Genomic DNA, 15,183 nt, shown 5'->3' with positions numbered 1-15,183 from the left:
GGACAAGGTACTAGAACATAAACTGAGAGCAAATTCATTCCTTACTAGCATTGATCATGTTACCTAGTATGGATAATGAAATGTCTGCAAGAAAACACCCAAGCTCAGAAAACACCAAGGACTCCTCATTTCAACCTTGAGCTACAATTATTTTTCTTTATCGATAAATACATACATACCTTTAACATCATTTGCCTGTTTGTTGGCATCATTAAGAACCTTGAAGCTTTTTTGTAAAGCATTCTTGGCAGCATCCTTTAATGAGCCTTCTGGACCAGATGCCTATAGAAGAAAAGTAACAGAAACAACTATTTGCTGTAGCTGAAAAGATTCCAGGAAAAAAGAATCAAGAGAAATTGACTACTTTATTTAAAAAAAAAGGAGTGCAACATAGTTGAAGAATTATGATGATTGAAAACACCACAAATTTGCTTTGAATTGTTATATTAGATTACTGTAATATATTATACTTGTTTTGTTATTTCAGTTTCATTGTAAAAACAGTCTTTTCTGTTCTTTCATCCCCAGGAAACAAAAAAATAGACTTTTATTGGGAGGAAAAAAAAATCAAAGTAACACACTTTTATAAAATCTCTCTCCTTCTCTCTTTTTCTCTCATACCAATAATATATACATGTACATTAATATAAATCTTTAGTTGGCTGCTCATTAAAACATGCATAAGATCTCCTAAAATTGTGGGAAGGGCAACCATTCTACTACAATCATTTCAGAAAGGAAAAGTTGTTTATGGGTGACTCAGAATTGAATAAATTGAGACCCCAAAGTCACTCACACTTTTCTAAATTATTTGATGTAGCCTCCAGAGCTTCTCTAATTATTACCATCAAATTGTAATTGTTTAATATGACAGAATAGTGAATTATTAAATTCATGTGAAATAAATTACATTATCTTAAAATTAGCTAATTTGGTGTAGTTATATTTAAATTAAATTAAATCAAAACTACTTTTTGTCCTTGTCCCACCTCTTTTGGAAGTATGTATGGATTACACTAGATTAGCCTTTATGAATGGGAAGACAGGTCATTGGCAAATTAAGGAGAAAGAACTGTAATGTGAACAAACTGATACTATAATGGAATATCACTGCTAAATTGAGCTATGTCCTAAGTAAAAGTCCTAGATCATATTTAGTAACTACCCAATTTCTCTTAAAGGAGTATCACAAGATTCACGCTAAACTTCAAGTAACCATCCCTGCTCATTGTCTTATTAATTTATGCATAGAATTATAAAGCACAACTCAAATTTTCATTTTCAAAAGTCAAGGATGGATGATAAATGAAAACTGGATTATAGTAAGTTTCCCCCCACCCCTTTAATCCAGATCATAGTCAGGTTTGAGCTTTAGGAATGGGGGTCTATAAAATGATGTTCAATCTTGACAACATGTTTAAATTTGATTGTGTTGGTGATGGTGGACAGGATAAGATATAGTTGTCTTGTATACTATAGTATACTATATAGATATAGTAAAAGTATTCCTATTTTATAGTTAAAAGGTAACATTTAAAGTTATTTCCATTGTTAAAAACTCGGCACATCCACAATTTGTTTCTGTTTCATGAAATAACCAAACTGTTTTAGAAGAGAGAATTACTGCCAAATTCAGCAATAGAGATTCTTGCTGAATAAGTTTACATTTCTTCTATTTTCACTCCTCTGTGATCTAGAAGAGGCATGATGGTTATGACTAGCAGGAGGCTACATGCAAATCTGAATATCATTACTAATAAATAAGTGTGAATGCTTAACTGGCTAATAAAAAGTTCATTAGACATAAGGAAATTGTTATGATACCCAATTTGCAATATAAAAAGTAAAAAGTGTGTGTAGTCAGATCTAAATAATTGAATTTGGCTTGAGTCTTGGCTGTGTTACATGTAGTGTAAAATGATTTCCACGAGATTGAATAGATAAGTAGAAGCTGATAATAATAGATAACTGATTTATCTTGAGGCTTGTGATATTTTATGCCACCAAATAAAAGGTTATTTAGTCTAAATTCCTTATTGAACTATCTGATTGACATTAAAAATGATGATAGCAAGCAAGGAATGAACATTCTAGAGAATTGGGATTAAACAAATGAATTTTCCATGGGAAAAAATGTGAAATTTGGGTATAGAACAGTGTGAAAATTCATACAGCAATGGAGTCACTGTAATGTATATTATATTGTTAATTTTCCAGTAAAGGCAATATCACAGCAAAAATCATTTGTAGAAGTCCTTCTCTTGGTACACCAAAAGAAGAGATTTGCTTCGCATCATCAGTTGGAGGAAGAATCTGTACAACTAATCTGAGATGAGATTTAATAAGATAAATAATAATAGCAGTAGTTTGATTATACTTTACTGATGCTTATTGTACTGTAGTTGTTTGTTTAGTAACAAACCTTATTTTAATCCTGTTAACCATAAACAGATTCTGGATGATGATGGCTTTGCCTGATAAAGCTGTTTTATAGAATTCCTGCAAGAAATAACCCAAATGTTTTGAGTAAAACAGTAGAATCTATTTTATTTTGAAGAGTTTGTTGTCCGTAGAGTAACTAGTTTTAATTTACCAAGATGATTTGGGCCATTGCTTAAGATTGCCTGATGGATGTTTATTAGCAGTTGTATTAAACCTTGTAATACACTAACCTAAATCAATGAGTATATGATAAATATTGCTAAGAAATAGAAGGACAATATTAGTATCTAAGCATTGAAGAAGATTATTTGAGAGAGGTTTCCATTTAGGCCCTCAAGAAATTTTCACTTACCAATTTTATGGCTTCGTTGGCACGAGCTTTAGCATCTTTAGAAATTGCATCTGCTTCATCAATATGGTCCTTGATATTGCTATAGGCCTTAAAAGCTATTGTTGCATTGAAGGAGAGGTTTTTAGCTTCATCAAGGATTCTGTTAGGAAAAAACATATATTGAAATCAACTTTTAAAAACTCAAGGGGGAATTTTAGATGCTAATTCTAGACCCATATGTATTAATGATTTTTTGAACATAGGTACTCCCTACAGGACTCAGCCAGATTTTCTTTTGGGTAGGCATGCACAGATTTTCAACTTACAGGCTACTTCTAGCCAGGACAAAACAAACCAATAAAACAAAACAAACTTGACATGATTGTGATTAGGCCACAGAACAAGAATACTGCAATGTCACAACATGAAACATTCATCTAATGCTAAATATCATTGATTCTACACTCCAAAATTTGAAGGATCTAATTTTGTTGGAAATTCTATCCCCCCCCCTTTTCTTTTTTTGTATTTATCAAGAACTAAAGTCAGTCTATTTCTTTGGGAAGATTGGGACATTGCCTTGGGAAAGCTTATACAATCATGATAATGGAGTTTCAGGATGTCCACTTAATTGTCAAAAAGAATAAAAATCTTTCCTCTATTTCCCCAGCTATCAAATTCTAGAGTCAATGAAAGTGAAAGAACAATCTTGTCAACTTACCCATCCAAAATAGCAGATGAATCATTCAGCTGGGCAGCATGGGCTTCTGCCTGCAGTACCTTTTCTGGAAGCTTCTTATTTTTGATATCTCCAGATAGATTATCTATTTTACCCTTCAGTTCAACTGAAAGTGGGCCCATTCATTTTTAATATTGTCTATGTTCTAAGAAGCAGAAAAAAAGAAGCATGTTTAAGTAACCAAGCGTTTAAGCACAGAAATTGCAGCTCTTTGTAATAAGATTATTTTCCTATTATACTGAAATGAATCAATGAGCTTTACCCTACATTAAAAGAATTTTGATACCTATAGTTTGGATTTCTAGGTTTAAGATTCTACCTGCTTGGTCTCAAAGCTGAACTGAACTTTAACGGTCTTCTTGACTACACAAAGTTAACTAATCAGATCTTATCAGAATATAAAGTGGGATTTGTTAGTTAATACAAAACTGTTATTTCATCAGCACTCTCACCTCAGTCACATTCAAAATTATATTTCTTGGATTTTATTTGCTTAAAGACATAATGAAAAAGTAATTTACCCAATTAGTTATGAGAGAACCCATTAGCGAAAAAGCACATTTCATTATGCCATCAACTTATGCCTTCAGCTAAAGCATGCTGTGAAATACATTATAATTGATAAAACTGTTCTTCATGAATTTTCTAGAACCAATTCTCTATGCATAGTATTTGTTTCTGATTAGAATCAGAAAGACAAACCAATATTAAATGGAACTGTGAGAACACAGGCTGCCCTCTTTTAAGGCAGGAGGCATTTGCAACATTGAAGGCTTTCATCAAATATAATGAGACAAACACAACATTGTGGGAACAGGGCAAAAGAAAGAACTTGCCTGGACATGTTTGTTCCACACTTAAAAGCAAGTCAGAAAAGGCACATAATGAGGAATAGCATATACAGTGAATATGAAAATGAATTGACTTTTAGGATATATACAAAGGCTACTGTCAGGTCCAGTCTATGAACAACATACAGCAATCCAGCCAAAATTCACTTCTTTACTTATTCACACCATACAGACAGAATCTTGCCGGATTTAACCTATACTACTCTAAACCTAATGGATACACCTTGGAAGATTCTAGGGAATGGGCTTCCTAAATCTCTTCCTTCTTTTCCAAGTCAACTTTGGGCTTTCTCTCTTCTCTCATCCTCCCCCTGGTTGTGCCCTCCCCTTGCTGGGAAACTGCAATTTCACTGTGGTCCATCTCCCTGTCTGTAGGCACAATCTTGCAAAGATTTATGAAGTGCCCATGCACTTCCTCCCTTCAGAAGTGGTATTCTACCGATTCAGACTGGTTCGCCCAAACTGGTAGCGGAAATCACAGGTGGGCCCTGCCCACCCGCCCCAGCTATACGGCATCCCATTTAGGCCCCTTTTTTGCCAAAAGCACATGCGCGGAAGGCTGTGTGCATACACGTGCTCACATTTGCGAGCTGGTAGGGAAGATAAGTGAATATCTGGATTCTTGTCTCACTCCCATTTCAAATACTATTGGAATAGTATAGCAGAATTATAAACCCATGGAACCAAATGATTGGAAGAGAACATTGTACATCATGATCAATCACTTAAATGCTTAATGCCAAATTAAAACATCCATAGGTATCTATATGGAAGGACAAATAGGGGAAATGTTGACATATAGCATGAGACCAACCATGGGACTTGCATACTTGTGTCTGATGCAGGTACAAAAGTTGAGGCTTATCTTGTGATATTGTGAAACATACTTTTTTCCCCCGTCATTGAAATTTGTACTAGATAACCATTAAAGAATCCCAAACATCTTCAGCTTCCTTCTTCTACAAGGAAAATGCTTCTCTTTTCCAAGCATTTCAGAAGTAGTTGAATTACAAAATCTAATTTGCAAATGTCATTTTGACTGATTTTATTCTTGGTATTGAGCATCTCATATGGTCAGGAAATTAAAGCCATCAGGTTATTTTTTCATTAATTCATTAAAAAAAATGCAATTTCCAAAAACAATATGCTAATTTATTACTCATATTCAAATATAAAGGAACCCTGTCATTCAAACATGCCATTTTAATCTTTGAAAGAGATTTTTGTTTCCATTTCTCCTCTATCATAACCATATCCTCTATATCTCTACTACTTAGTCTATCTGAAAATACAAAATACATTTTTTAATTGCCTGCTGATTCCCCCTTTTTTTTCAGTTAGACTTATATACCGCTTCATAGGGCTTTCAGCCCTCTCTAAGCGGTTTACAGAGTCAGCATATTGCCCCCACAGTCTGGGTCCTCATTTCACCCACCTCGGAAGGATGGAAGGCTGAATCAACCTTGAGCCGGTGAGATTTGAACCGCTGAATTGCCGATAGCAGTCAGCTGAAGTGGCCTACAGTACTGCACTCTAACCATTGCGCCACCTCGGCTCTTTTACGTTGCACTGCATTATAGCCTCCACCCTTAAAACATATATCAAATTTTACCTCCACAGCCAAATTGATTCCATTTGCAAGTTCATTAGTTTCACCAAGGATGTCATTTCCTTCTTTTAGAGTATTTTCAGTTTCCTGTCGTCCATTTTCTATAGCTTGCTTCTTTTTCTATATGCAAAATATAGAAACATTTGTGATTTTATGTATTAATAAGGCATCACATTCCATTATTATTTCACCTAGTGCTGTTCGTGTGTGTGTGTGTGTGTGTGTGTGTGTGTGTGTGTGTGAGAGAGAGAGAGAGGAGAGAGAGAGAGAGAGAGAGAGGAGAGAGAGAGAGAGAGAGAGAGAGAGAAGACTGACTAAAGGTAAATGTAAAGGTTCTCCTTGAACATATGTGCTAGTCATTCCCAACTAGGGGCCAGTGCTCATCTCCATTTCAAAGCTGAAGATCCAGCACTGTCCGAAGACGTCTCTGTAGTCATGTGGCCGGCATGACTAAACACCGAAGGTGCACCAAACGCTGTTACCTTCCACCAAAGGTGATCCCTATTTTTCGACTTGCATTTTTATGTGCTTTCGAACTGCTAGGTTGGCAGAAGCTGGGACAAGTAATGGGAGCTCACCCCATTATGCGGCACTAGGGATTTCACCTTTCGATCGACAAGCTCAGCATCTTAGCCACTGAGCCACCGCTTTTCCTAGATATATGAGACTACTCATATCCAATTACTAGCAAAGGCATTGTTTTACATTTTCTTCATACAACAAGATTTACATTTTAATTCTCATAGGTAGGGTACTCTTAGCTATGTCAATAAGTTGCTTGAATAAATCACCACTTGCATACCTTCCCTGAGCTTTGCTGTACTCAAGGCTGTACTTCCCAGCCACTTGCACTTCCTCTGCGACTCAACAACAGCTCCCTCAAGTCCAGGCATGTTTGTGCTGTGCTTCCCTGGTCATTTGTGCAGCCATTTACCTGCCTGCCACCCTGCTTGCAAGCCATCTGGAACTTGGCAGATTCCTTATTGACTTTGGCTGTTGGAAACTGACAGGAAGTTGCAAGGAAGTGCCCAAGATCCTCACTTAATAGTGGCAACTTTGGAAATGGCATTGCTAAGTGGTGTAGTCATGTGATGTTGGTTTTACAACACTATATCACAGTGATGGAAATCTCAATCCCAATTACTATTATAACTCAAGAACTATCTGTAGTTAGTATCTATCTGCAACTTCCTTAAAAAGCTGCATTTTCCCAGGAAAATGCACTTGTCCCTCAGTACTACCGTACATCCTCATCAATCTTGAAAAGAGGTGTTGGTTTAAGAAGTAGCAAACAAATGTTTAAATTTACATGGACCAACACACCTTTTTGTCATTTAAGTCCTTTATCAGTCCTTATATGGAAATAAAGAAATGTGTCTCTTTGAGTTATACTTTATGATAAAATATATAACTATATAATTTTAGGAAAGTTTACCATGTTTTCGAAGATAAAAACTGAGGGATGAAATTAAAAAATAAAATTTCAATTCGCCAGAAGTTAACCTTGACTTGAAGGAGACTCTTCTTTCACAATGGCAAAGGTGTATCTTTTCAATGATTCTTCTCTGGAACAACGTTCCCCTTGAAGTCCAAGTAATCCCTGCTAAGCTTCAAGGAAATAATGTGTTTTGCTGACCTTGGCAGCCGATATGTGATGAGGTTGTCACCTCTTACTGCGGAACATTTTATTTAATTGAACTTTCATTATACCCTAGGTCATTAGGAATGTTGTTATTTGTTATGCTGATTGCTATTCTACTCTTATTTATACATCTTTTTAATGACTGTGGGATATGGAGACTATTTAGAGGTGGAAGCAGCATTAGAAACCCCTAAAATTAAAAAAGGACCTTCTACAATGTTTCCTATTACAAAAACACTTCATCAGAAACCTAATGATGCTAAAGGAAATTCACTTGCCCAAACACATATCTATTTTCCTTATAGCCTGTAGATTGACAAAGCAGATGTCTATGGATGCTGATGTTCATCATCCCATTTCTGAACCTGGTTTATTATAAGCAGCCTTACAGTGAGTAAAGATCGATAAATCCTTACAGACATTATCTTATTTTGAGCAATTAATTTTCAGGGGAAAATCTCTGCCTGGCCTTTCTGCTTCTTCTCTTGTTTATTGACTAAACCTTGATAACTACCCAACTTTGACCATGCCTCTGCCATATGCCTCTGATTTTTGACTAAATATTGTAAGTGGTCCATTCTGGGATCACTAGAAATTGGACACAATTATCTCTGAACGATTTGCATTTAATTAGATATGAATATAGTACTGGACAATTTGAAAGTGACTTGGAAAAATTGCTTTGGATATAATTCAGTTACTTTAAGACATGCATTATAGATACACTTTTTAAATGTTTCAATTTATTAAAGCAGTAATTGAGGCTGAAGCCAGAAAAGAAAAACAGCATGCTTTAATAACAGCAGAGAACTGGTTTGTTTGTACAAAATCTAAAATGATTCTTCCAAATAATTTCTAAACAGTGGTAAGCCTTAAGCTTAATATAGTCCTTCAAGACGAAGGAAAAAAGAAAAATTCCTGCAGATTTTATACATAGAAATCATACCATCAGAAACAATACCCCCCACAACCAAACTGTATCTTCATGATTTGAAACATGGCATCATGGCACTTGTTAAAAAGTATTTTAGAAATCTAAATTATAATATATATTTTTTGCTTTGAGTGGAATCACATAGACTCAAATTTAAAAAAATGTTTCTACACAGTTGTGTGCTTTGTGTATGTACATTCAATTTGTAACAAAAAAAATCAGACCTCCTAGATAAATTATAGTATAAATTCATTCAGATTGGTTGCTGTTTTCCTTTAAACACTTCCTCATTTAATATATGACCTTTGAACATTCCAAAGTACAATAATATTTTCTCTGAAAAAAAAATTAAATATATTATGATTGGCCCAACCTTTGACACACCCTCTATACAGTCTGTCTGTCTGTCTCTTTCAGTGTGGATGTGGATGGGTGTCTGTAACAATAGTATTTTTTTCTTCCTACTTTAAGAGCTGACTGAGAAGCAATACTATCCTTTAGACTGTTAGCTCCTGTAGCTTTGAAGCATATTTATGGAAACTGCTATTATTGGATTAATATTGCCTTCAGGCAAAACATGAGTGAGACATAAACAAGAAACTGAACACATTTATCTTCATTTGAAGTTGACTTTGCTCTTACTGTCATGGCTAAGCATTTGTTAATGTACAGTATAATGTGCTTTCAAGTCATGGCAATTAAATTCAAATCAAGGAAAATCATTTACATCACTTAACTACAAAAGATATATGATGGCTTGATTTATAATGTGATTTGCATATACTGTACCCATTTTAATTTCTTCCTTGAGAGCATGAGAGAAAAGAAAGTGTAGCCATACTAATGTTGAAGATTAACTGTCTCTCCCTGTGTGCATGTGAATAGAATATCAACATGTGAAGTAATGGCTATACAGGGCTCTAAGGGGTTTTGTTTTTTTGAATCACTATACATTATATGTATTATATATTAACCACGAACAAGTCACTAGAGTTTCTTTCCATTTTCTTCCTATTTCAATAACAATTTTGCTGCTGTAACTTACTCCAAATAGTAATTAAACAATATATCCAAGATTTCACCAAGTTATATCCATAGTATTTTGGCTGTATTTTTAACTGGAAAATAGCGCACATTATCTTGTTTGGGTCACCTCTGATTGATTATATGGAAAATATATAATTCCATGTGGAAAAAAAGTCTGTAAAAGGGATTTTATGACCAAACACCCACCTCTACTGCTGTCAAGTTTCTTTGGTTGATTGCTGATAGTCTGTCTGCTTCCCGAATTTTATTAGTTGCTTCTCTCAACAGGTTCAGAGCATCATCAATTTTATCATGGTAGTCTGCTAGTTTCTCTTTGACTTCATTTTTCAGGTCCTCAGTTTTCTTCTTTGGCTCTACAAATAGCTTGTTCATGTTCTTCAAGAGGTCTTCTGCTGACCTACAACCACACCATAAAAAGTGTTGAATAATAGATCTCACATTCTGTTCATTCTGTCTCCTTCTGATAGGTATTTAAAAATTGACTTAGTTTATGCAGCTATTCATTAGGACATGTTTCATTCATGATATTGCTTTGCAATGCTTATGGGTTCAGCAGGTACTAAACAGCTCCTTACCCGTCTCTTGCTGACAGATTCAGGCATAACATCATTAATAGTTCAAAGTAGAAATATATGCATTGGATTTAATTGGATCTTGAATTGAGTAGTGAATCAGGATGATACAGAAAGAAGTTGTAAATATCAAGTTCAAAGCAGAGATCTTTTGAAGTAGACTAATCTCAACCTCTGGGCTCCTTATGGTGATTCACAGAAGAAGAAAGTCATTTCACCTGCAAAACTCTGCATTTCTACTGAAATTCCCAGACTGACAGATCTAGTTTCTATTTTCCATGGCCAAGTTTACTAGGGACTCTCTAAACTCAGTACTTTTTACTATGTGGTTTTTAAAAGGAGCATTTCATAGAGGGATCCAAGCTGTTGCTTCTTCAGCTTCATGGTTCCAAACTTTATTCCTAACTCATTTTTTGAGGTAATAGTTGTAAATATAAATAATTCAGGATAAAAATAACTCAAACTCTGGTTAGGTTTTTTTTAATCAATAAAGCTGTACAAAATAAATAGAATCTGGGGATATTAAGGCTCAATAACATTGATCAGGAGATAGGGAGCGGAGGGAGAGGGAGGGGAAAGAGAGGGGGGAGGGGAGAGTGAGCACACCAATTCCTTTTTCCCTTTCTGTATTCCTTTGTATGCTTAATATTAGAATAACAGAGTTGGAAGGCACCTGGGAAGCCTTCTAGTCCAGTGTTTTTCAACCACTGTGCCGCAGCACACTAGTGTGCCGTGACCATAGTGTAAGTGTGCCGTGGGAAAAAAACCTTTATATATAGTCAATATCGGCACAGAGTTAAATTTTTTTAACATTTCTAATGGTGGTGTGCCTCGTGATTTTTTTCATGAAAAAAAGTGTGCCTTTGCACAAAAAAGGTTGAAAAAACATGTTCTAGTCCAACCCTCTGCCCAAGCAGGAGACACCATTCCAGAAAGTGATTGTTTAGTCTCTACATAAAAGCCTGCTGGGAAGGAGCCACTCACAACTTCTGAAGGCAAGTCGTTCCCCACCCCACACCTCTCTCACACACACCCTTACTGATAAGTAGTTATAGCTATTCTCAAACAGACCATAAAACTTTTTTTTGTTATTCCAATTCTGTTTTTTTTATTTGAAGTTTTAAACTGCCACTGAAATTTCAATTCCCCAACTCTGAAAGGAAATTTCATTACAGGCATAATAAGATCAACTATGATTTCATTATATTTTCTCCTTTGCCACTCACTCTAATTCATCTTGAGCTACTGCCTTTTGCACTTCCAATTTTCTCTTCCTAAGTTCTGCCATCATTTTGTCAACTTTCACTTTGTAATTCTTGAAAGCTTTTTGTCAAGTGCCTTGTCTGGGATCCCAAGTGTCTTGTTCAGTTTAAAGCATCATCATTTACACCTGCAGAAAGATGGCAAATTATGAAAGTCAACAAAATGCAACGGATAATGTTTAGCATATTCATTGATTTAATTTCATTTATTGAAATGTTCCTGTGATATTCCTCATGTATGGGAATGGGAATAGGTCCCATTACTCCAATAATAAAGAAAGAGACAGCAGGATATAAACATCCTGTTTCATATATGGGACCATAACCTATTTGTACAATCCAAGTGAATCAAAATAGAGCTGGAAGGGATCTTGGATGTCTCTAGTCCACCCCCTGCTCAAGCAAGAGATCCTATTTTATTTCAGACAATGTTACAAATGTGTACATGGTACTTTACTCAGCATTGCTAGAAAAGAATCACACCTCAGTTCTAAGAATGATATCAAGTTACATAAAAATTATATCTGTGTGGTCTTCTTTATTTAGTATGTTTTATAATCCCTAAATATTGCTTAATACCTTCTAATTACTATTCTCAATTGCACTCTGAAGTTCACGGAATCAAATTCCTTTTATAATTTGCTGAGTCTCAAGATGCATGTCTTTCTATCCATTTGCAAGCAGATGTTCGTTTCTAGCACGAAATAATGTATTTTTAAATGCATTTTGAGAATTAAAAATATACTCTTAATGCACCTTGTAGGGTATTAAAACTACACGGTGCTTTTTGCTTCTCCTCTTAAATGAAAATTTCACTGAGTTGAAAATAAAACAACAGCAAAGCCAGAAGTACCCATTAGTTATTTAATCCTAATAGCTATTTTTGTCGACTAAAAACGTTCCTGAAGGAGAACATTTAATTTCTGCTGTTCAGTGGTTGTAATTGCCAATTTACAAACAAACTACCCCTCCTTAGATTGCAGGAAACCTGCAATTATTTGACTATAGTTCTGTAGTTTAACACAAAGTCCGGTATTTTAATCAACCAATCCTTTTATTTTATAAAACTCTTGTCAATGTCTTATATAATTATTCTTAAAAATGTGCTGCTTTCCTTTCCTCAAGAAACCATTGGCATTTTCCCTTTCTTACCTTCTGCAGCCTGGAGGGTGACTTTGATGAGCTGTCCAAGCGACTTGCTCTCTCATTAGTTGTCTTAGCATCCTGTCCAGTTTGTTCCCCATCTGCTGTCACCTTGGTCGCCTGGCAATACAGATTAAAGAAAAGTGTAATTAATGAACATGACAAGGAGATACTCCATCTGTCTGAATACACTTGGAAACCTTTCCTCAAGCAAAAAGAGATCAATGAATTATGATCAGATATACTGGAAGTGGACACATACTCTTCCCAAGTACACAATTATATTTTATACCACTTCTATCATTAAGGGGCCACCACAGGCTCAATTTTTCATTTCTTGGAGAACACGTTGGAAAGAATAGGACACAAAAGGAATTCTGGACAAAAAAAATGGATTATTCCCAAACCTTAACTATGTAAGATGCTACATTTGATTAAAATACCGCTGTTCCAAATGAAATAATGGATCTCTTAGGATTTCATTAGACACTTCAGTCCTATTGATTTTTAGTGTTACATGACACTTGGTTAAGAATACTTAAGTAGCACTTCAAGTATAGTTTTAATGAACAATTTATAATTTGTTTATATGACTACACTGTAGGAGATGACCACGCTGAGCCCAAGGGTGGGGTCAAAACGCATCATCAGTCTGAGTCTTTATGCCCCCATATGAGACTGAGATCCAGCTCCCTCTTGAAGTGCATTGACTCTTATTAGCACAAATTTTCCTTGACCATTAGTAGTTTGGATTCTTTTTTTTTAATAAAATGTTTTTTTTTAACTTTTCAACATATAAACATTCCATCTTTCCTTAAACAGTGTGTCATATGGGTACAAATATCTCTGTGCAACAGTTTTCAGCATTTACAACATCATTCACATTAATATTAATTCTCTAATTTTAAAATTGTAGTATATTAAACAATTTGAACATTATTAACCTATTCATTTTTCTTTTAACAGCTCTTCTAATAGAAATACCAATAATAACATTAAGCATACTTATTGGTTCAGATTCTTGTATGGTAAAGGTTTCCTTGTCAAGTCATGGTCTGACTCTAGGGCACAGTGGTCATCTCCATTTCTTGACTGAGGGAGAGAGGTATATCCAAAGACCTTTCCTATGGTTATGTGGCCAGCATTGATTATACACCAAAGGTGCACTGAATTCTGTCATACGGGTAGCATGAAAGAACTTACAGTACTTTGAACTGTATCCGGGCTCCTGACTTCTTGCACCTGGCATATATCCGCATGTAATTTATCAACAGTAACCCTCTTACTTTTCAATATAATCACAGTTCTAAATACATTCTTTGTGGGACAAATCAAAAATAGCAATTCACATTTTCCTCATTTTCCTTCCATTATCTTATTGCTAGAGAAGCAAATAAATCTCAAATATGTTGAATCTGCAATGTCCTTGACACTGGAAGTTAAGACCTCTATATCCAGTGTATCTAATTTGTAAGGTGTAAAATATGGTCTAGAGCAAGAGTGTTAAAGATCTAAGCATCCTGAGGCCTGATCCAGCCTCAGGATGCTTAGATCTGGCCTGCGTGCAACCTTGGAAAGAGCAAGAACTGGCCTGCTCTGCAGGGAAAATGGAGCTCGGAGGGGCTGTCCTGAGCTCTGTTTCACTGGCAGAGGGTTGCAGGAGGCCCATGTAGCTGATGAAAACGGAACTCATAAGGGCTGCATGTGGCCCTCCCAAGCTCTGTTTACATTTTCTACTAGTCAATAAAATACAGATCTGGGAAACCTAATTGGCTGGCTTCACATTATTAATGTGACCCTATGGTTTATTGAATAAACCATATACTCTTGGCTTCACATAACATGTAGCTCCAACACTGAACACCTTTTCTAATATAAGTATAAATACGGTGATATAGAAATGACCCCACTATCTTTATGGGACCCAATTTCTGGTGTGTGGAATCCATTATAAGTTAATATAGCCATACACTAGTAAATTATCATTTAGTTACATTATACATTTACTAACTCAAATCAATTATTAAAATATTTTAAGGATTTTTTTAACTACTGTGAATTAACAAAAAAGATAAAAACAATATAAAAATCATATCAATGTTGCCTGTATGGCTTTTTGTTATTTAAATCTTCAAATAGTATAGGTCTAGTTTTTTCTGTCTTTTTCCAAATGTAGCCATATAAAGAGATAGTATATTGAAGGAAGAACTAACATTTATTCTCCAAAGATCCATTCTCTCTATCAAAATTGGTTTCTATTTTTATCTTGTACATCATTTATCATCATCATTTTTTTCCACCTCCTTAAAGTTTTCTTCAGCCAAGGAATTGGATAGTTGACCCACACTTTATCTTTGACACTGACTATGCTGATTTTGTCAACTAAATAGCCTTTTTTTTCTCCCTTAAGCCATTATTTTCTGCTATGATTTTTTCTAACGTACTTCCTAATGAAGAGATTGGGGATATTTTTCAATACTTGGACATTTTTTTGAATGCACAAAATAAAACATATTGTCCAATATGGATTTTGAGATTATCTAGTAACATCCAATTTCATCAATGTGGGCACAGTTCTTCAGTTTTTTAATTCAGTTCTCTTTTTTTTAAT

At 35.1% G+C, this 15,183-nt stretch overlaps 1 protein-coding gene across 1 annotated transcript in view; it reads right to left on the bottom strand.

Annotated features, from left to right (window-relative positions):
* LAMA2 (laminin subunit alpha 2) overlaps positions 1-15,183 on the bottom strand; it is a 499,033-nt gene that overhangs the window by 89,670 nt on the left and 394,180 nt on the right. Inside the window, 10 exon segments of the mRNA XM_032215335.1 lie at positions 172-282; positions 2,795-2,933; positions 3,495-3,636; positions 3,639-3,657; positions 5,976-6,092; positions 9,782-9,992; positions 11,394-11,467; positions 11,469-11,557; positions 12,582-12,626; positions 12,629-12,692. Of these exon segments, the coding sequence (XP_032071226.1) occupies positions 172-282; positions 2,795-2,933; positions 3,495-3,636; positions 3,639-3,657; positions 5,976-6,092; positions 9,782-9,992; positions 11,394-11,467; positions 11,469-11,557; positions 12,582-12,626; positions 12,629-12,692 (1,011 nt within the window).

The sequence above is a fragment of the Thamnophis elegans genome, chromosome 4 (genome assembly GCF_009769535.1).
Source record: "Thamnophis elegans isolate rThaEle1 chromosome 4, rThaEle1.pri, whole genome shotgun sequence".
In the NCBI taxonomy this organism is placed as follows: Eukaryota; Metazoa; Chordata; class Lepidosauria; order Squamata; family Colubridae; genus Thamnophis; species Thamnophis elegans.
This window is presented reverse-complemented; position numbering and strand designations above follow the sequence as displayed.